Source organism: Macaca mulatta, chromosome 11, assembly GCF_049350105.2.
Source record: "Macaca mulatta isolate MMU2019108-1 chromosome 11, T2T-MMU8v2.0, whole genome shotgun sequence".
NCBI lineage: Eukaryota > Metazoa > Chordata > Mammalia > Primates > Cercopithecidae > Macaca > Macaca mulatta.
The window spans coordinates 92,288,662-92,312,759 of record NC_133416.1 but is presented as its reverse complement, the minus strand read 5'-3'; the positions used below and the strand labels follow the sequence as shown (position 1 = coordinate 92,312,759).

Genomic DNA, 24,098 nt, shown 5'->3' with positions numbered 1-24,098 from the left:
TAAGAAATAATCTAGTATTGAACCACACAGATTTCTGGGTTAATTTTTATGAAGCCTAACCCATATTACCCTATGAGATAAGTACTATTCAAATCATAAGGTATCTAGGATTTTGTAAACACCTCTCTAAAATGAGAATGACAATTACAGAACCCAAATTATAGGGCTGCTGTGAAATGAAGTAACATATAGAGAGAGTACTTGGTCTATTCTCTGACCACTATAAGTACTTGATTTCTCATCTCCTTCCAATGATATTTCCCAGTATACCCATTTTACATCTGAATAGACTAGCTTCAAACAGAGCCTAACTACACATCTGACCTTCCTTACTTTTCTTGGATATTCCTCCACCAGAATTGCTTTTATTATTTATGACTTTAAATCTTAGCAAACTTTTGAGGTTTAACTAAAAGTGTGCCCCTTTAGCCAAGGCCATTTCTCCTTGTCACACTAAACTGAGATGATTTTTCTAAACTTCTAAAGCCTATGTGTTGCCTACAATAATCATTTGACACTAGTGTTTTATTAGATATAAAAACTCTAAGAGTTATGAGTATAGATTTTGCAGCCAGATTGCACGGGTTAGATTTCCTGGCTCCTCTACTTGATAGCTACCTTAGTCAAGTTATTTAGCCTTTATGGGACTCAGTTTCCTCAACTATAAAATGGGATGCTGTGTTACATACATAATTGATTAGGCATATTGTGTAGATTAAATGAGAACAGTGTTGAGCAGAGAGTGAATGCTGTATTAGTGGTTTTGATCATTATTATTTTTCATGGTTATCAATTCTGTGCCTACATTTTACCTCCCTAACATGATTAGAAAAATGTCTTGAAATTATGGGTTATATTAAATTTTCTTAATAATGTCCAACATGTTGGGACACTGTATACAGGAGGAGTTCGCTAAATACTTGGTGATTGAATAAGAACCCATATATAATCTGGTTAACATGGTAATGGGAAATAGTAAATTTTTGTTTTCTTACCACATTCTAAGAATTGTTCTAAATAAATTATGTGTATTATAACATTCAGTTCTCATAACCACCCCATGAGATTATCATCCTCATTTTACTACTGGGGATTCAGAGATACAAAAAAGTTAAGTTAGAGCTGGGTGTGGTGGCACACACCTGTTGTCCCAGCTACTCGGGAGGCTTTGGTAAAGGAAATGCTTAAGCCCAGGAGTTCAAGGCCAGCCTGGGCAACACAGAAAGACCACATATCTAAAAAAAGAAAATTAAGTTACTTGTCCAGGATCACATAGTATGGGGTAGGGGTAGAATATTCTTGTTTTAAAATGGTGGTTTTCAAACTTTAGTATATATCAGAATCATCAAAAGGGCTTGTTAAAGTACAGATTACTGAACACCCTTCCTAGGTTTCTGATTCAGTAGGTTTGGATAGTGTCAAAAATTCTGCATTTCTGCCAGGTTTACAGGTGATGATGAATGATGCTGGTCAAGAGACACACCTTTGAGAACCACTGTACTAGGTCATACACTTTCATCTGTGCTGCACAGCTTAACGTACACTTGGAAAAGACATTTCTAAACTGGAGGTTGACAAATTTTTTTCTAAAACATGTGGAAACATGCAAGATTTCCTTAAATGACATTGCACTATTAGAAATTTTTTGGAAACTTAGTTCTAAAGAAAAAAAAAAAGAAAAATTGACTTTCTGGGTCAAGATAATAACTCTTCTAAGATATACAGGTTACTAATATGCAGTAAATTACACAGGTGTTTGAGTTAGTGTAAAAATGCTTCTATCTTCTTAACCAAATACCAAGTAACAAATCCAGGAGAAAAATTAATTTGCATATGTCCACTGTAAAATTTTGACACTAAAAAGAGTGTCAGAAGTTTGTAGTAGCTTCAGACAAGAGTGGGAAGACAGACTATTCCCCAAACTCTAATAGCTTGTTCTACAGGTACATTAAGTCAAATATGGGAATTTTAAACATAACTAGACATTTAATTCTTCTGTAATATACCTCATACTCCTCTGAAATTGTCAGATTCAGGGTCTTCTTGGACATGGTCACAGCTTGCAGAGAAACCAAATCAGGGCAAAGAGTCAACAGCTTCTGCCCTAGGATAAGGTGATACAGGATTTTTTTTTTTCTTTTTAGTCTATGTTTTGTTCATAAATGCATTTTAACTGCCTGAACAAGTTGACAAGTTTTCCTGATTTGCACTTAAACTCTAATGGTCCTAATATATATTTTGCTACCTAATATGTATTTTGGTAAATGTGTGCCTTCTATACTAAGCATGTTTGTATTGGCAAACTCATTTTCCTAAATTGTAGACTTGTTTCTGCTTGGCTTGTCCCGCCTTGATGTACCAGTGAAATGACAGTATAAATATGTCAAATGTACAATAAATAATGTGAAACCATCTCACAAATGAATGTTCTGAGCATAAGAAAAGACACAAGTGTAAGCCAGAATGATCACCAATTCCACAGTGGAAAATTTCACAGTGGACATATGCAAAATCTTTCAGTATTCTGGGAGGTAATTCACTTAAACTTGGCAAATCAGTAATGTTCTGTTGATGTGTAAGAAAAAGCCATCTAAGTTCAGGGGAAAGAACCAGTAGAAACTGAAGGCAGAAGTATAGGAACTGACATAGGAAATTAGTTCCCACAGGCAAAGTTAAAAGGATACATAGAAGACTGGGCGCAGTGGCTCACATCTGTAATCTCAGCACTTTGGGAGGCTGAGGTGGGAGGATTTCTTGAGCCCAGGAGTTCAAGACCAGCCTGTCTCTATATGAGACTTCTGGAAAAATATTCAGAAAGTTGTCATCATAGTAGTAGGGCTACATTAGCATTAGTCCAAAGATTTCTTTGGACCATTCTAACAGAACTTAAAAGCAAGCCTAGAAAGTATTTCATTAGTGCTGCTGTGCTTAGCCGCTGCACACCAAACACAAAATAGAGGCTATTTAAAGTAATGCAATGAAATTAAGCATTGGGAATATAAAATTCAAAATGTCCAGAATGCAACCAATACTGACCAGGCATGCAACGAAGCAGAGAAATATGATCTAGAATCAGCGAAAAAAAAAAAATCAATACAAGTAGACCTTCAAATGATAGAGATGATGGAAAGAACAGATAAGGAAGTTAAATTAATACAACTATTATTAATATTTTCCATATGTTCAAGAAGGTTCCAGAAAACATTAGCATGATTAGAAGAGAAATTACAAATGTTAAAGAAATACATAAATTTATATAGATGAAAAATATTTCTGCAATCAGAAATGAAAAATAGATGAGATTGAAAGCAGAGTAGATAAATAGAAAATATCAGAGAATTTGAAGACAAAGCAATAGAAACTATTTAGAGTTAGTGAAGCATGAAAAGGGAAAAATAATAACAATAAGTAAAAGAAAACAACAACAGAAACTCCTGGGATAATCCAAATGGTCTGATATTATTGAAACTGGAGTCCTACTAGAGCAGAATAGGTAGTGAAAAGGAGAACAAAAAAATCTGAAAACAACAGCCATAAATTTTCCAAATTTTATGAACATGGCAGATCCAAGAGGTTTGATAAATCCCAAATAAACTAAATGCAACCACACCAAAACATATTATAGTCAAATTGCTGAAAACCAGTGATCAAGAGAAAATCTTAAAATCATTCTTGGAGAAAGACAAGAATGTCAGTAGACATTTCTCACCAGAAACAGTGAAAGCCATAAAAGAGTGGAGAGATGTTTTTAAAATACTGGGGGAGGGAACTTATTGCAAAAAAGCATGAGGTATTTTTAAGGTGATAAAAGTGTCCAGTTTTCCACAAAATATTCATATTCATAAGCAAAAATGATAAAAATTATGATATGTAAGTTAACACAAAATAGCTAATTTTTGAAAAAAGCTGGTGGTTGATTTGGGGGAAATGGTGTTGGTATATTATTAGAGGTGTAAATGAGAGAACTTTTTTTCTATGAACATGTATTAAAACTTATAAAATATTTTTCTTGGTTTGCATTTAGGTATTGCCATATTCCAAAGAGAAGCAAGAATTTAAACATGCTTATAACACAAACTTTTAACAGACACCATCCTTCTCTTTTAGGAAAATAAAACAAAACCAAATTACTCTCAAAAAGGAAACACTTTAAATAGGAAGCTATGCAATTAGATGATTGGCAAAAAAGCAATTAACAACAAATATATTTTCTATAAATGCAAAACCCAAGTTAATATCACACTAAACTTGTCACCTAATGATTGGTTTACATTACAATTTTAATTTCAATTTTGTATTAGTTCACACATGTGCAAGAAAATTATTTTAGAATAAAAACATTTTTAAAACTACTTTTACAAAACTTTTTTGGTTTAAAATAACTTTCAATTTTTCAATTAACTTTTCCTAAGCAATTGTTATTCACAGGACAATTTTTATCAAACTTTTTTCTGCAACTATAATAAAGGGTACTCATAGGGTGCAACAATGCTTCTTTACCTCCAGTTTGTTTCTTGAAGAAGTGGGTTTCCAGTGAGAGACAATTCACGGAGAGAATAGCAAGCATCGAACCATTTTATGACACTCTTAAGATCTACAGAAAATAAAATCATTTTGAAAGGTATCACAGATTTAGAACAAATATCATAAATCTATGACCACTGTATTTACTGGTTAGCTATTAAAGAAAAGCAATATTTTTATTTCTTCTGCAGAATACTATACGCTTTTTAAAGAAGACTGTATTGAGTTAAGAACACAGACTATTGTCAGAATATATGTTTCTACCATGTAACAGCTGTGTGAACTTCGGTAAATCTGCTTTACAATTCAGGTTCACATCTGTCTTATAGGGTGAGGATTAAATGAAATGATGTGTATAAAGGACTTAGAATAGTTTGTGCCAGATTGTAAGCACAAAATCTGAAGAAATCTAAAGTAATACGGTAAGCATTAAAATTGAATATATAACTAAATAGAATTGCATGGACCTTTTTACCTTTAAAAAAGTTAATATAGGGCCGGGCGCAGTGCCTCACACCTGTAATCCCAGCACTTTAGGAGGCCAAGGTGGGCGGATCACCTGAGGTCAGGAGTTCAAGACCAGCCTGACCAACAAGGAGAAATCCTGTCTCTGCTAAAAATACAAAATTAACTGGGCATGGTGGCGCATGCCTGTAATCCCAGCTACTTGGGAAGCTGAGGCAGGAGAATCACTTGAACCCAGGAGGCAGAGGTTGCAGTGAGCTGAGATCACACTATTGCACTCCAGCCAGGGCAACAAGAGCGAAACTGTCTCAAAAAAAAAAAAAAAAAAAAAGAAAAGAAAAGAAAAGAAAACTAAAATCACCTGTTCTAAAATAGAACTAAACTAAACCCAGCAGGAACAAAATTATTCAAAAATTATTCATAATTAATTTGACTTCCTGCAAGAATAAAACAACATCCTTTAAAGGAAGACAACAACACCCTGACTTACTGAACTACCTACAATGTTCGATGTAGAATTGTCTACAATGTTCAACATATAGTTAAAATTTACTAGACATCCAAAGAAATACGAAAACATAAGCCATAGTTATGAGAAAAGCAATCAATGGAAACATATCCCAAAGAAAACCAAGTGTAAAACAATTTTTGCACAAAGATGGCAAAGTAACTTAACTATGAAAAAAAAAGCTTGTTCAACCAGTGTGGCTGGAACAATTCGAAATCCATATAAAAAATGAACTCAACCTCTACTTCACACCATACATAAAAATTAATTTGAGAGGGATCATAGGCCTAACAGTAAAAACTGAAAGTACAAAAGCTTCTAGAATAAAGCACAGAAAATTATCTTCTCAATCTGGGAGGGAAAAATTTATTACAAAGGACACACAAAAATAACGAAAAAATTAAAAATATCTACTTATCTAAATACACCATTTAGAAAATTGATAGATAAAACAAAGGCTAGAAAAAAAATTTATAAGACAATGATGCCCAGAATATGTAAACATTTTTATAGATCATTAAGAAAAATAAAAATAGCCGAATTTTAAAATGGTGAAACACTTGAATAGACACAACAAAAGAGGGTGCAAAAATCACCAATAAACACTTGTAAAGAGGTTCAACATCCTTATTCATCAGGTCAACGCAAACTAAAACCACAATGAGATAACATAGTAAATTATTAAACACTCTCTAGAATGGAGCAATAGTAACTCTCATTTCTGGTGGGGTTGTAAAATGTTCCAACTACTTTGGAAAATAGTACGTCATTTCCTTTTAGAGTTACACCTACTCTATTATCCAACAATTGCACTTTTACACATTTACCTAAGAGAACAGAAAACTTAAGCCTGCAAAAATATTTGTACAAGAACCATAGGAACTTTGTATTCATAACCCCCAAACCACAAACAATCAAAGTATGTTCAACAGGGGAATGGATAAACAAACTGTAATATATTCATGCATCCCTTACACTTCAGAAACATAAATAAATAAATATATAAAGTGGTAGAATGACAGATGCTAATATCACACAAAGAAAGTTGTAGAAAAAAGGAATGTACTGTTAGATCCAATTAATATAAAGACAAAATTAATATGTGGTGATAAATTCAGTCTGTGGCTGCCTCTAGGAGTGGACTGACTGGGACTGGGAATGAGGAAATTTTGAGGAAAGGAAGGGGTGAGTCAATTCAAGTCATGATTCTTTAATAAAGTTTTAATGGGTGACTACTCTATACCTGTTAGAAAGGTATACAGTTTGCTCATCTTCATTAGGATATTCATTTCAAAAGCAAAAGATTTATGACTTTTAAATAAAAGCATAATTGTGACTTTGGCTAGGCCTACCAAAAAGATGTGAAAGTAATATGACTGTAAAAGTGGAAAGAAAATTTCAAGTGAATTATTTCGGCATGCTTTATTTTACAGGTTTATTATATGTAAATGTCATTAACTCACGCATTTAAAACAACCCCTTATCATATTTGAAACAGAAAGTCAAAAGTCTATTATTTAAAGTATACATATTATGCTAAACTTACCAGAAAGACAATTGTGGCTGACATCTAGCTTTTCCAATGAAACAAAATGAAAAAGTGGTACAATTTTGGTCAAACTGAAAACAAAAACATAAACTTCATCAAAATTCTAAATTGGAAAGTCCTTAATGTTACCATTGTAACTATATAACAATACATTTATATAATACAATTATATAATTATACACATTTTATACAATTTTATATATACAATTATAATTGTACAATACAATTATAGCACTTGCTAACCGTGCGTTTTACAAATGCAGTAATTATAGACTTCTAAGTATTTATGATGGAAGATTTCTATTCATTTTTTAAAAGAAATCATGAAATTACTAATTTCAAACACAAAATCATGGATTTTGATGTGTATTTGCTATTTAAATAAGTGTGTTTTTTCCTAATTATTTTGTTTTGTATTCATATAAGGCCCAATTTACAAATAATTTACATTTTTTATTTATTTTTCTGCCTGTCTGAAACATACAACCTAAACCTTTAAGGTACAAATGAAAAATCACTTTTCAACAGGAGAAATTGCTACTTTTCAACAGGAGAACTAACTAGACTATTTTTATTTTTAAAAAATCTTTCTTTACTAATTGAAAGTATTATAGTACTGTAAGCAAAATTAAACTGGGCTTACTTTTAAATTGGAAATATATTCAATATATAAATAAATGAGTGTAAGAACAGAATAATATAAAATGTTTTACCTCAATAGAATTAACTTAAACTTGGAGAAAATACATTGATATTTAAAATTAATACTCATTAATTATGCATATTATAATCTAGTAATAATCAATTTTCCTCCTACATTTAAAGGTTTTTATTGTTTTCTAAGTTATAATTGTTATCAAAAACCCATATTCAAACAAAAATTGTGATATTCAAAATACCCACGTCATAGGAAACAAAAGATATAAAGGGCAAATTAACTTCAGTTTGATTTGCATTTCCAACTAGGACAAGTCTACAGTTACTCTGTAACATAATATCACATTACCTGTAGCTATTTGGAAATTAAATTAAGCCAGTTCATCTGAATCTTTAAGCAAGATAAAAACTCCTTCATAAAATATATATATTTGCCACAATTAGAAAAGTCTTCTGAATTAATCCCCACTATAAAATACTGGAATTCCATAACTGTTCAAAATATGCTTTGGCTCAAGGTCTATCTCTGGTACCAAATAAATAAGTGTGCATTAATTTTCACTTTTATTGCTTTAGTGTTTTTTATACTCTCCCTCCAGTTGTCCTGGAAGGGTCCTTTACCTCTTTATTTCTACAAACTCACTGCCATAGAAAACACCACCACCAACAACAACAACTACAAAATCCCTTATTTTTATATTCTCAGGTCAGAAGCTCACAGAGTAAACCTGTGAGTGGAAGTTTCCTGGGGTTTGGCAGAAGATTAACCCTTGTACTGACCATCACTCTTCTCTTATACTATCCCTTTCTGCATTAGCAACAAGAAAGAAGATATACTACTGATGAAAAAGTAGATTATATAATGAGGCTGGGAGAACATCTCTCTACATGTTGCCAATCCTAAATACAATATTAGCATTCATATTAAACATAAAAGATCCTACTTCTTAAAAGCAATTTACAGGAAAAAAAAATCCAAGGTAATAAAAGTGAGAAAATATTGGCCATTATATACACTGAATTATTTGTATATATACCCCATAACAGTGAAATTTACTGAAATCTCACACGGATATTGAAGTAAAGAAAAGGAAAAAAAGTCTAGGGAAAGGAAGGGAAGCGGGGCGGGGGTGGGAAGAGATGCAGGGATAGAGGAAATTCAGGCTTTACCCAGACACAATTAGTGAGTTTAAGTCTCAATTTTCTGACATTTCCTATTCAAGCAGGTTCTGCATAATTATTACAAGTAGTTTATATATATATTTTTTCAAGTAAAAATAAAATTTATTAAATGTACTTATTAACAAGAAAATTGTTTTTGTGCTCTATCCTTAATATATTTCTAATACTAGCTCTTCATCCTTCCAGAGAAAGGATTTTGAAATATTAATAGTAATGGCATATTAAACCATTCAGAATACAATTTTTTTTCGTTTTACAGAATATCTCATGTTTTTAGGCAGTAAGTTATATGGTAACACATAGGTTATAAAAATACCTCAAATGAAAATAACCAATAATTTTTTAGAATCAACAATCAATAAATCTTTGCAAAAATCAAAGCAAAGAAAAATACGCTTTGAAAAATTTTTTGTAATATTGAAATTAATCTTTTCAGATAACCATGCTATTAAAATCATGTTTGTTTTCTTCTGATATTTTAATCAGGAAAACTGGCTACTCATTCACCTTTATTCATTAGGATGGTAGAAACTTAATAGTATAATCCTTTTTTGAAAAACCTCTAGAACTTTTCCTTTTACTGACATTCTGTGTATATTGTTTCCAAGAAAATTCAAACCAGAAAGACAAAGGACATTAGTGAAAACCTAAAACCATTTGACCTTGTCACATTAGCCCTGGGCATTAAAAAGATATAAATTTCAAAGACGACAAAAAGCAAAAGATTTATACAATGAACAGCCAATGGGCAATAGTTTCCACTTTCTGCTCCTACTTAAGAGTCTCATTGGAAGTAAAAAGGCTTATAAAGCCAGAGAGCCATCCAGTTAGAACTCCACTAAGTCAAACTTAAAACAGTCACATGTCTTAAATGAAAATTTAAAACAGAAATCAGGATGAAACAAGTATTTCAAACAATATGTACTAAGTATCATTCTTTATATGTATTCCATTTGTTGGGGAAAAAAAGCATATGGACACATAATATCTTCTTTGTGATGAAAATATCAAAAATTAAAGGAAAAGTATATATAATTTAAAATCCATACCAAACACAAATCCAAATATCACATTATAAAATTATTCTCCCTTTCCTCTTGGATCATCATTAAAATCCCATAAAATAGGTAAGGTAGGCATTACCACTTTTACATGTGAAAAGAAACTGAGAGTCAGATAGTGAGAGCAGAGTTGCTCAACATCTACTGACCAAGTTGCACGTTCAATATTCAAACACAGATTTGGTTTTATCAAACTTAATATGGTTTTAAAAAAGTCATTTCACATGTAAGAGCATAAATTAAAATAGATAATTTCTATAGTTAATGAAAATAAACTTGTGAAATATTCTAAGGTTGAAGATTATCTTTACACTATGACATTACAAAATCATTTTAGTATTCTATACGTCCTTTGCTATCAATGACATTTCCCTGGTGCTCTTGGGCCTTCTCCTTTCATCCTCTCAATAATGGTAGAAGGTTACATGTACAAAGAGCTCTGACAGACTCAGAAGAAAAATATTCCAATATCAGTGAAAGTATTATTTAAAATTTCAAAATCACACATATTATATAATAATTTTACTTTTTGGTATAGATGAGTTTAAAAAACTAAGTTCTTTTATGCCAAAATGCTCTGTGGGTGTAAGGACATGTATTACTCATTTTCCTATTCCCCAAAGTAAACCCCATCTCAATAGTCAAACGTTATAAGATTATGCAAACAAAATTATAAACAGAAAACATTTGGATTAATCATTCCAATTATCATGCTCAATTCTAAAAATATTTAATTCTCTAGTTTATATAACTCCCATTTTATCAGCTTGATGTGCATGTCATATCATACCGATAGAGCAAAAGTCTATCAGCTAGTAATAAATTTCATTTTTAGAAATAGACTGATCATTTAAATTGCCCAAGGAAATTAAAGGCATTATTTGTCAAAAAAATTCTTGATTTTCTTTATAATCTCTTTAAATATTTTATGCTCATTAATGTGGCTTGAGATCCACTTTTATAATATACGTTAGGTATGTCAATTCCTCCGCGACTTACTGTGTATGTCCAAAACATAGCTGAATATTTCATTTTGAAAGTATATTCTGTACCTGGAAAATATTCTGAAAATATCCAAGGAGTTTGTGAATTACCCAAATTACTTACACAGTATTATCTGATGTAGCTGGCTTTGGGAATAAATATCCTTTTAAACTCAAGTCTCAATTTAAAAATTTTAAATTTTAGATTGCATTAAAGTAATTTGAGAAGATTTTTGAATACATTATTTGTTTTCCAATGTCAAAGTTTAATAGGTGGAAGTTAAGTTATTTAGTATATACCTGCCTAAAAGATGAACACTATTGTGGAAGAGATTGAGAGATGATTTTATATGCCTTGGGGGAAAATAGGTATATATGTACAAATTATATTGTACTTATTCACGTGTTTTGTGAGTATTATATAACTTAAATAATTTTTTGTTAAAGATGGTTTCTTTCCCCTACTCCTTGTGCCTTTGATGAAGAAATTGATCATATTAGAGTGAATGGATTTCAATGAAATATTAAGCAGAGGAGAAATACACATATTGGGCTCCTGTTTTGGTTTAGCCAGTTATTCTCAGCAAAGATCCAGATGTTTGGTAGTCTCAAATAGATCTTCTGAGGCAGGTACCCATTTCAATTGAATGTTAAGGTATTTTTTTAAGTGTTACTTTATATCCTTAGGGAAATCAAATTTAAATCCATCCTAACAGTTTCAAAAAGACATGCAAGTTGAGAGCAGATTAAAAATTGTCCTTCCAGGGCATAATAAGTACCATTTCAGAGAATGAGACATCCTTCTGAATTGAATTAACTACCTCCTGTATTTTCCAAGGACTATGCTCCTTATAAACATAAACAAATCTGCCCTGAGAGATTTACACAAGTGCATCTTTGAAAATAAATAAAATTAGAAAGATAAATGGACAATTAAAATTCTACTAAAATTTTAGGGTATGCCAATAATTCATTTTAATTTTTAAAAATTCTATAATGTTATCTTTATAATTTATATACTAATTTATTTTGATGCAATCTCATTGAATTATTAGAGAAACCTAACTTTTATGGTAGTTTATGAACATCACATATTTATTTTAAACATTCACTGAATTTATTTCTTAAGTATGCTTTTACCTGTTTTGAGAGAGAGTAAGATTTTGTAGTAAAGGCAGCCAGTATGAAGAAAATGCTTCCACAGTTGAAATGCTGTTATCATCCAAGTGCAATTCTCTTAGTAAAACAAGATTCTCCAAGGATGGAAGCTATATTTAAATTTGGTTCATTAGTTTATATTAAGCAAAATATTTTACCATTTCGTCCAATTTAAAAATATAAAACCTTCCAAAACTAATAACAAATAGATTCTGATAAACTGCATATCATAAAGTATAACAAGATTTTTTAATATGAATAAAATTTCTATTAACTGTATAATATTTAATATTCTTGATATAGGTTACTTCATAGTGAGATATAAAAGAATAAAAAAAATTATTCAAAATTGCTTTTAAAATGTGATTGGCATTTCTATTAAAAGAAAAGTGTTGCGTTAATCACAGAAATCAATTAATTCAAAGCAATTACCTCACTCAGATAATTTCCCTGTAACTTCAATATTTGGAGCAATCCACAATTTTCAATGCCCTCAACATCAGTAAGATGATTATGGGAGCAATCTAGGTGTACAATGGTAGGTGTATCACAAAGACCTTTTGTACTAATTAACTGATTGTGGTCCAAAATTAGTTGTTGAAGATTTTTCAAAGATTCTAAACCACCTAGAAGAAAAAAGTTGTAAGATCACCTGTGTCATACAGTCTTCCAGACTCTAGAGGAAAGTTTACATTTTTTTTCTAAATAATTGCACCTTTGTACTTCTCACTATCATTAATTACAAGTGAGGACTTAGTACAAATTCCTGGTGAAACATATCTTATAAACTGTGTTATTATTTAAACTGGCATTTGAGTGACATATTTTGAATGACATAATTATCTATCAATTGAAAATTGCACACAGTACTAAAAGGCATACACTGGGAATGAGCGCTTTATATTCAAATAAGAATAAAACAAGGGATAGATAATAAGGATTTTTTTCTTAAAAGAATAGTTTTTACTCAAGCCTGTAATCCCAGCACTTTGGGAGGCCGAGATGGGCAGATCATGAGGTCAGGAGATCGAGACCATCCTGGCTAACACGGTGAAACCCCGTCTCTACTAAAAAATACAAAAAACTAGCCGGGCGCGGTGGCGGGCGCATGTAGTCCCAGCTACTCGGGAGGCTGAGGCAGGAGAATGGCATGAACCCGGGAGGCGGAGCTTGCAGTGAGCTGAGATCCCACCACTGCACTCCAGCCTGGGCGACAGAGCGAGACTCCGTCTCAAAAAAAAAAAAAAAAAGAATAGTTTTTAACTCATTCCAGAGCCTTTGAACTTTGAATCCTTGCTTCAGGTTGCATGTATAACATTAGAATGTCATTTTCCTACCATTTGAATGACCTTAGATTCCCAAATGAAGTATGTACAATCTATCAGAACCAATTAATTAGTAGCATATTCTTTAGGTATTTCAATATTGTCATAAGGGACCTCCTCTTTGACCAGATAAACTTAAAATCAGTATGATACTATCTAAAAAATATTAGATGAGCCTTAGAAACTGTAACTCAGTGGTTATAAGGAAAAAACTGAGAAGGTTGCTTAAATAAGCCATCAAGAGTTAGCATGAGAAAAAGACGCTGAGGAAGTCTGTAAAAGTTTCATGGAAGATATTAAAAATCTAGAAAATGTTCTTTAAATTAGATACTAGACTATGAATTTTTTTCTGTAGGTGTTACTCTGTTAGTTAAAATAAGCAATTCTAGAAACTGGAAGTAAAGTTTTAAGGTCTTCAGTAAACACTGGTAAGCAGAATGTCTTTCGTGAGAACTAAGTATACAGGAGTCCCTGAGGTTACATTTTGGAAAACTGTGCTTCATTCTGATTTTCTTGTCAGACTCCTACAAAATATATTTTTCAATTAAATGTTGACATAAACATGAGTTTTTTTAATCAAAAAAGGTGATTTGATAATAAATTTAAATATGTAATAAAAAATATTATTTATAAAAATTGATATCTGGAATTTATGAAATACATTTATCCTGGGGGAATTTAGAATCTCTAACCCAAGATTTGTTATTTTGATTACATATAAATTCACAAAAAGAAAGGGTGAACTGTCTACTTTTAATGAGATGAAGAGATAAAAGAATCAATTAATATTAACAAAATCTTAGAAGAAAACTTAATTCAGCATATATTTAAAAATTCAGATAATGCAATAGGATAATTAGTGTACTATAAAATATTTCAGAGATATTTCAAGATATATCTTAAATAAATTTCAAAATTACAGTATCTCTAATAGTTTGAGTCAAATAGAGTAACTTAATGTTATAGATGTTATTTCTTAAAAAAAATTTTACACAAAAAAGTAAATTTTCTTATAATAAGAAATAAATCATGTAATATCAAATAAAGCATGAAAATACATAATAGGCTGACAGAAAAGACAAACTGAAATCCAAATTCAGGCTGTATATACTCTTACATTTTAAGTTTTTAATCTATGATTGATGTACTGATATTTTCCTATAATGTAAATTATCAATTATGAATCAGAGAAAATTGTTATCTATTAGTATCTGAGAATAAACTGTTCTGCCTTATCAAATATTTGACTGAGTTAAAATAACAGACCAATTCTATATTATAAATTTCAATGGATTAGATATAGTTTGTTACATATTTTAATAAATACATATTAGCTGTCATGTAATTTAAGGTCTGCTAAAATAGAAAATGTATTTAAATTTTGTAAGCCTTACAATCATATCTGATGAGCATCAATTAATCCACTGAAGCCAACAGCCCAGGCACAATAAAATACCAATGAAAACAGATTACTAGTTGTGTAAAATGAAATGATCTTTATTAAATATTTAAATGTCTCAAGCAATCTGCTTACATAGGCTTAATATTTTTAAAAGCCATATACATTGCTCTTAAATTTTCCAGAACTAATCTGAAATAGAAATTTCTATTAATTCATTTGGAGTGGAGAACATATTTGTGACACTTTTCAAGGGTCATCCAAGAAAAGAAGCAAGAATGAAACATTAGGTCACATGATGAGGAAAGGTGCAGGATTTGGCAAAGAAAGCTGAAAGGAGAAAGCAGATAAAGCAGGAGAACAATTGGGAGAAGAAACGAGGAAAATGCAAACAGAATTCTGCAACGAAGAAAGGTGTAAGAATAAAAATAAAATAGTATACAAGTATGAAATTGTATTATGAAAGGCATTTTTATTCATACAAAATTATAAACAGTCCACAGTATTAGGTATAGTTCACAAAGGAATCAGAAGAGGTCATCGTTTGGACAGTGATGAAACAGTTTACTAGAGGCATTAGTGGCATAAACAGGATGAAAACCACAGTGCAGTGGAAGTGGAGACAATAATTGTAGACTATTTTTAATATTTTTGATAATGGAGAGAAGGTTCTCCGAAGCCTTGAAGATGGCCTACATGTCCCTCCGTGATCTGCCTCTCATAATCTCATTGAACTCATCCTCTACTACTGTCTCTTTTTCTCAGTTCATTCTAACTTGCTGGCCTCCTTGCTTTTCCTCACACATGCCACATGTGCTTCCACCTTAGGGCTGTACATGTTAAAAACAACTAACAGTGTGCCACTTATTAGTCTAAAAGGAATTAAAGAGAATTATATGCTAATATCAAATTTTAAAAGACACAATAATTTTTAATCAGTGTACAAGGAAAGTACAATTAACCTATTCAACATTCTGTTAGAGATTCCATTCTGGTGGAATAACCATGATTTCAAGTCTCAGAATATTAAGAAATATTTTACCTAGCATGTTTCCTTCTATGAATCTACTACATAGTGATACACTGATATAAACAAATATATAGAGATGTTCCTGTCTGTATTATTTAAATGCAAAAAAAAAAAAAAAAAAGGAGACAAGTTAAATGTCCATCAGTAAGGGAACGGTTAAATTATGGAGTGTATCCAAAATGAATATTTATAATCTTTAATACAGAGTAGTACTAAAATGGAAGAATGTCCATGATACATTACTGTATGTAAAACTTAAGTTGCATAACATAGGCTTTTAGCTATTGAGTAAACCTAAATGTAAATATACACATGAACCTTAACTTAAATCTACATATCTCTCATTTTATTGTACAGGACAAGGTCTAGAATGATTCACAAGCAATTGTTAACAATGGTCACTCCTGCAAAATGAGAGAAAGGAGGTAAGCAGAAAGATAAAGTTTCACGATGTATTCTGTACACTTCTCTTTTTCTATATTTTTAAATGAGAATTTACTTCTTGTGTAGTTTTTTTTAAAACAGTATATTTGGGAAAAGCATCTGTATTGAAAAGAACTGTTATTTTGTATTTAATTCTGACCACTATCACCACCACCACCACCACCAACAGCGGCAAAAAAAAAAAAAAAAAAAAAAAAAAATGGTTATTGAACTGAACTATTCAAAAATTTCAGAAAAGCTGATGCTTTCCACCATCACAAGTGTTTGTTATATAGCCAAAGTGGGAGAATGGTCTACATAGAAAGAAAGGCACATCTGTTAGATTTTAAGTTGAAAGATTTAAAGAAAATTCAGCAAAATTATTTTTTAAAGGATTCAGTTTGGTCTCTAAAACACTGGTCTAACTATTGCAGTGAGGAAAGAGGTGTATTTAAGAAAGGCACATTTTTATTACATAATTTAAAAATCAGCCTAATCTTTTTTTTTTTTTTAAGGAAATTATCCAAAAATATGTGAAACTGAGGTCTGCCAAAAACTATGTGAGTGAGCTTGGAAGTAAATTTTAGATTTTCACTGAGACTTGAGAAGATGACGGTCCTGGTTGACAGCTACAAAATGAAACCTCACAGGATACCCTGAGCCAGAACCACTCAGCTAAGTAAGGCATTCCCAGATTCCTCTCAGAAAATGCTAGGTAATAAATATTTGTTGCTAAGGTTTGGGGTAACTTGCTTCACAGCAATATTTAACTAATACAAAAAGGATTCTCTATTCTGAAGAAAATATAACTCAAGAAAGATGAAATGTTGAAAATATTTTGGGCTACAGAAGAACATTTTAAAAAATTCAATACGACTGGATTTCAAAGATATTAAAACAACAGATGCAGGTAAGCAAACAGGCCAAAGTAACACCATGACAGAGCTAATAAATAATTTAGAAACAACATATATGGAACAGAGAGCTAGAAATTGAGTTGTCCACAAACAGGAGATAATCACACTGGGAATTAAGCGTGAAGAAGCAGACGAAGAAGAGACATAGGTTAAATCAACTAAATAATAACACGCATGAGTGAAAGACAAATATAACCAAAATACGGATCATCTATAATTAAAAAATGAAACCAAACCAAAAAGTTTTCAACTATATAAAAATCAAAAATTTCCAGAAATGAATAAATAACTTAATTCATAGTTTGAAAAGAATATTACTTTCCAAAGAAAACTTTAATGAATGTTCAGACAATAAAATGTCTATCGGTTAAGTAACTGTGTAAGGACAAAGAAAATAGTACTTGAGTATCAAGGAAGAAATCAGTTATGAGGAGAGAAAAGTCCAGTTAGCCTCAAGATTTACCACAGCAACACACAATACCATTTATGCAATGAAGCAATGACCATGAAGTACCAAGTGAAAGTGTGACCTAAAAATAGAATGCACATCTACATTCTCATTCAGGTATAAAAGCAACTGACAGATACTCTCAAACCTGAAAGAATTCCAAAACTATGGTATCCATTAGACCGTGTTTGGAAAATAAGTTTTATAAAAAGCTAAAGTGAACTACATAATTCAGACAAGCAAGAAGTGAAAGGTTCAGTTGTCATGCTGACCCACTTTCATACAGATCTAATGCTGCTGTTGGACCGAGCTACAGTGAACAGCGCACAGCACAGAGACCCTGCCCTGCCTAAACATTTCACTTGAAACCCAGAGCCTTCTGTAAACCAAATCCCCATAGACCTGTAATATTCACTTGGGTTTCCACCACCTAAGTGTGCTGGCTGCCACTTCCTGAGACCATGGCTGGGGACCTGGGGACCACCCTGCACCCATCACAATCAGCACATGAACTCTGGGCTAGCCTGACTGCAGTACAGTCCTTCGGGACTCATACGCATTATTCAGTGGGCTATCTAGAGGCTTGAGAATGGGTGAACTACTTGCCCCAGTCCAACTCCTTGGCACCTGACTACTATCCCCAGGGTCTGATGTCAGGGCAACCCAACCAGTTAAGACCACCCACCAACACCCACCATGAGCTCAAAGGTAGAGGCCTCACTTTACAAAAAGCAGAAGGCTGACGCCCTGGAGAACAGGCGAGCCTGTTCTCTACATGATGCTGTCTGTATCAGGCTGAGTGATGAGGTTACGCCCTGAAACCATACCAACAAAGAGTTGCAAAACAGATGGTTCTCATGATACTCAACCACACTGTGGGACAGAGAGAGACTACAATGTCATCAGAACTAGAATTCACAAGCCTTGGAATCAGGGTGTGATAGGAAAAGAGAGCATATTCCCACTTATCTAGGAAGAAAAGCCAGTGACTCTCCCTCACCTCTCCATAGAGACCTCAGCTCACTTCAGCAGGAATTCCTCCCAACCACCTTCATTACGGCAGGTGCTTATGTATGTCATAGGTTCATGCTTGTCATATATTCATGAACAAGCCAGGGCCTCCAGCTTTGACCGGCTGTGACCCCCACTTGAATAGGAAGCTCACAGACCAGACACCCAACTACCCAGCCCTTCAACTGAAACAGCAGAGAGTACCTCACAGTAAACACAGACCAGGGTCACACACACCTGCGAGTGTGGCAGTTGGCTCTTAGCTGCAAACACCACCTACTGGTTTGCAGGTTAAACTGAGCATCCCAATACAAAACCTTCCCACAGAGTGCATAGGACTATAGAAGCAAATCCAAAAGATCCTACAAAACACAACCCTCTCAAGATGAGAGAAAAGCAGTGTAAAAATTCTGCCACTGTATTAGTCCGTTTTCACACTGTGATAAAGAACTGCCTGAGACTTGGTAATTTATAAAGAAAAGAGGTTTAATTGACTCCCAGTTCCACAAGGCTGGGGAGGCCTCAGGAAACTTATAATCATGGCAGAAAGGGAAGCAAACACATCCTTTACATGGCAGCAGGAATGAGAAGTGTCGAGCAAAAGGGGAAAAGCCCCTAATAAAACCATCATATCTCATGAGAACTCACTCACTATCACGAGAACAGCATGGAGGTAACCACCACCATGATTCAATTATCTTCCACTGAGTCCCTCCCACAACATGTGCGGATTATGGAACTATAATTCAAGATGAAATTTGGGTAGGGACACAACCAAACCATATCATTATGCCTCTGACCCCTCTCAAACCTCATGTCCTCACATTTCAAAACACAGTCATGCCTTTCCAACAGCCCCCAAAAGTCTTAGCTCATTCCAGCATTAACCTAAAAGTCCAAGTCCAAAGTCTCCTCTGAGGCAAGGAAAGTCCCGTCCACCTATTAGTCTGTAAAACTGAAAGCAAGTTAGGTACTTCCTAGATACAATCGAGGTACAGGCATTGGGTAAGTACACTTATTCCAAATGGGAGAAATTGGCCAAAACAAAGGGGCTAGAGACCCCATGCAAGTCTGAAATCCAATAGGGCTGTCATTAAAAAGTTCCAAAATGATCTCTTTTGACTCCATCTGTCACATACAGGTCATGCTGATGCAAGTGGTGGGCTCCCACAGCCTTAAGCAGCTTCACCCTTGTGACTTTGCAGGGTACAGCCTCCTTCACAGCTGCAATCAGAGGTTGGCCTTGAGTGTCTGTGGCTTCTCAAGGCACATGGTGTAAGCTTTCCATGGATCTATCATTCTCGGCTCTGGAAGATGGTGTCCTTCTTCTCACAGCACCACTAGGCAATGCCTCAGTGGGGAATCTGTGTGGGAAAACCAACCCAAATTTCCCTTCTGGACTGCCCTAGCAAAGGTTCTCCATGAGAGCTCCACCCCTGAAGCAAACTTGTGCTTTGACATCTAGGCATTTCCATACATCCTCTGAAATCTAAGTGGAGGTTCCCAAACCTCAATTCATGGCTTCTGTGCAACTGCAGGCCCAACACCACATGTAAGCCACCAAGGCTGGGAGCTTGGACTCTGAAGCAACTGCAGGCCCAACACCACATGTAAGCCACCAAGGCTGGGGACTTGCACTCTGAAGCAACAGCCTGAGCTGTATGTTGGCCCCTTTTAGCCATGGCTGGGACACAAGGTACCAAGTCCTGAGTCTGCACAAAGCAGTAAGGCCCTGGGCCCAGCCCACAAAACCATTTTTCCCTTTGAGGCCTCCAGGCCTGTGATGGGAAGGGTTCCCTTGAAGACCTCTGGCATGTCCTGGAGATATTTTCCCTATTGAATTGGTAACTAACATTCAGCTCCTTGTTAATTATGCAAATTTCTGCAACCAGCTCAAATTTCTCTCACCAGAAAATGGATTTTTCTTTTATATTCCATGTTCAGGCTGCAAATTTTCCAAACTTTTATTCTCTGCTTTATCTTGAATGCTTTGCCACTTAGAAATTACTTCCACCATGTAACCCAAATCATCTCTCTAGAGTTCAAAGTTCCACAGATCCCTAGGGTGGGGAAAAAAAGCTGTCAGTCTCTTTGCAAAAACACAGCAAGAATCACCTTTGCTCTAGTTCCCAAAAGGTTTCTCATCTCCATCTGAGACCACCTCAGCCTGGACTTCATTGTCTATATCACTATAAGCATGTTGGTCAAAGCCATTTAACAAGTCTCTAGGAAGTTCCAAACTTTTCCACATCTTACTGTATTCTGATCCCTCCAAGTCTCTAGGAAGTTTCACACATTCCTACATTTTCCTTTCTTCTGAGTCCTCTAAACTGTTTCAACATCTGACTGTATCCCAGTTCTGAAGTTGCTTCCACATTTTTGTGTATCCTTATAGCAGTACCCAACTCTACCAGAACAAATTTACTGTATTGTTCTATTCTCACACTGCTACAAAGAACCGTGTGAGACTGGGTAATTTATAAAGGAAGGAGGTTTAATTGATTCACATTTGATCAGGGCTGTGGAGGTCTCACAAAACTTACAGTAATGGTGGAAAGGGAAGCAAACATGTCCTTCTTCACATGGTGACAGGAAGGAGATATGATGAGCAAAAGGGGAAAAAAACCCTCATAAAACCATCAGATCTTGTGAGAACTCATTCACTATCATGAAAACAGTGTGAAAGTAACTGCCTCCATGATTCAATTATCTCCCACCAAGTCCCTCCCATGGTATGTGGGGATTAAAGGAACTACAATTCAAGAGGAGATTTTAGTGGGGAAACAGCCAAACTATATCAGCCACCATTAAAAATCTGAATGTTGTTATACCATCAAAGTATCAATATGGCTCATCAGCAATGGTTCTTAGACAAAGTGGAAACTCAGAGATAACAGATGGATATTTCAAAGCATGGATTGCAGGGAAGTCCAATGAGATCCAAGTTAAGGCTGAAAATCAATGCAAAGAACATCTAAAGCAATACACAAATGAAGGCCAATATAAAAATTGTAAAAACAAATCAATCGGAGATAATGTAACTGAAAAACTGCCTTAAAGATTTTCAATATACAATTGAAAGTTTATCAGTGGAATAGACCAAAAAGAAAAATGAATTTCAGAGCTTGAAGTCCAGTTATTCCAACTAACACAGTAAGAAAAAATAAAGGGAAAATAACTTTAAAAAAGGAACGAAGTCTCCAAGAAATACGTTATTATGTAAAGTTAACAAACCTATGAATTACTGGCATTCCAGGGAGAGAAATGAAAAAAGAAAACAACCTAGAAAACATATTTGAGGAAATAATTCAAGAAAATTTCCCTAGTCTTGCCAGAGAGGTAGACATCTGGATCCAAGAAATCCAGAGGACAACTGCCAGATAATATACAACATAAATATCACCAAGGCATATAGTCAAAAAGTAAGGTCAACACTAAAGAAAGAAACTTAAATGCATCTAGAAAAAAATGGTCAGGTCACATACAAAGGAAAGCCCATCAGACTAACAGCAGATATCTCAGCAGAAACCACACAAACCAGAAGAGATTAGAAGACTATTTTCAGCATTCTCAAAGAAAAGAAAAACATAAACCAAGAATTTCATATCCTGCCAAACTAAGCTTTATAAGCAAAGAAGAAATAAAATTTCTTTCAGACAAACAAATGTTAAGGAAATTCACTATCACTATACCAGCCTTACAAGAGATCCTTAAAGGAAATCTAAACATGGAGATGAAAGAATGAAAACTGCTACCAACAAAGCACAGCTAAGTATATAGCCCACAGATGCTTTAAGGGAACTAAACAAAAGAAACCACAGATGCTTTAAGGAAACTTCACAATAGGGTCAAAACCTTACATATCAACAAAAACCTTAAATGTAAACAGAATTAATAACTGATATGGCTTGGCTCTGTGTCCCGAATTGAGATTTTGGTGGGGATGCAGAGCCAAACCATATCAGTCATTAATTCCAAATGTTGGGTGAAGAACCTGGCGGGAGGTGACCAGTTCATGAGGGCGTATTTCCCCCATGCTGTTCTCGTGCTGATAGTGAGTGAGTTCTCATGAAATCTGATGGTTTAAAAGTATGTGGCAGGCTGGACAAGGTGGCTCATGCCTGTAATCCCAGCATTTTGGGAGGCCGAGGTGGGTGGACCACGAGGTCAGGAGGTAGAGACAATCCTGGCTAACAGAGTGAAACCCCATCTCTACTAAAAATACAAAAAAGAAAAAAAAAAAAAAACTTAGCCCAGCATGGTGGCAGGCGCCTGTAGTCCCAGCTACTTAGGAGGCTTAGGCAGGAGAATGGCGAGAACTCGGGAGTCAGAGCTTGCAGTAAGCTGAGATCATGCCACTGCACTCCAGCCTGGGTGACAGAGCGAGACTCCGTCCCCCCAAAAAAAAACAAAAAACAAAAACAAAAACAAAAAAACTGTGTGGCAGTTCCCCCCCTCATTACCTCTCTTTCTTTTGCCACCTTGTAATAAAGGTGTTTTCTTTCTGTTTGCTTTCCACGATGATTGTAAGTGTCCTGAGGCTTCTCAGTCATGCTTCCTGTTAAGCCTGCAGAACTGTTAGTAAATTAAACCTCTTTTCTTCATAAATTTCCCAGTCTCAGGTAGTTATTTACAGCAGTGTCAGAATGAACTAATACAGACAATTGGTACCAGGAGTGGCGTACTGTTACAAAGATATCAAAAAATATGGATGCAACTTTGGAACTGGGTAATGGGCAGAGTTTGGAACAGTTTGGAGGGCTCAGAAGAAGACAGAAAGATGTCTTCCTAGAGACTTGTTGAATTGCTTTGACCAAAATGCTAATAGTGATATGGACAAGGAAGTCCAGCCTGAGGTGGTCTCAGATGGAGAGGAGGAAATTGTTGGGAACTGGAGTAAAGATCACTCTTGCTATGCTTTAGCAAAGAAAGTGGCAGCATTTTGCCTCTGCCCCAGAGATCTGTGGAACTTTAAACTTGAGAGAGATGATTTAGGCTATGTGGCAGAAGAAATTTCTAAGCAGCAAAGCACTCCAGAACTGATTTGGATGCTTCTAAAAGTATACACTCATATGGGTGAACAAAGAGATTACCTGAAAGTAAAACATATTTAACAGGAAAGCAGGGTATAAAAATTTGAAAAATTTGCAGCCAGGCTATGTAGTATAAAAGAAAAATCCATTTTCTAAGGAGAAATTCAAGCCTCCTGCAGAAATTTGTGAGGAGCCATATGTTAATACCCAAGACAACGAGGAAAATGTTTCCAAGGCATTTCCGAGACATTCACATCAGCACCTCCCATCATAGGCCAAAAGGTCAAAGAAAAAAAAAATTATTTTATAGGCCAGGCCCAGGACCCAGCTGCTCTGTGCAGCCTCAGGATATGGTTGTGTCTCAGCTGCTCCAGCTCCAATTGTGCCTAAAAGGTGCCTAGGTACACTTGGGGTCATGGCTTCAG

At 34.3% G+C, this 24,098-nt stretch overlaps 1 protein-coding gene across 1 annotated transcript in view; it reads right to left on the bottom strand.

Annotated features, from left to right (window-relative positions):
- LRRIQ1 (leucine rich repeats and IQ motif containing 1) overlaps positions 1 to 24,098 on the bottom strand; it is a 133,797-nt gene that overhangs the window by 51,384 nt on the left and 58,315 nt on the right. The window contains 4 exon segments of the mRNA XM_077953101.1: positions 4,501 to 4,594; positions 7,044 to 7,117; positions 12,070 to 12,197; positions 12,520 to 12,713. Coding sequence (XP_077809227.1) covers positions 4,501 to 4,594; positions 7,044 to 7,117; positions 12,070 to 12,197; positions 12,520 to 12,713 — 490 coding nt within the window.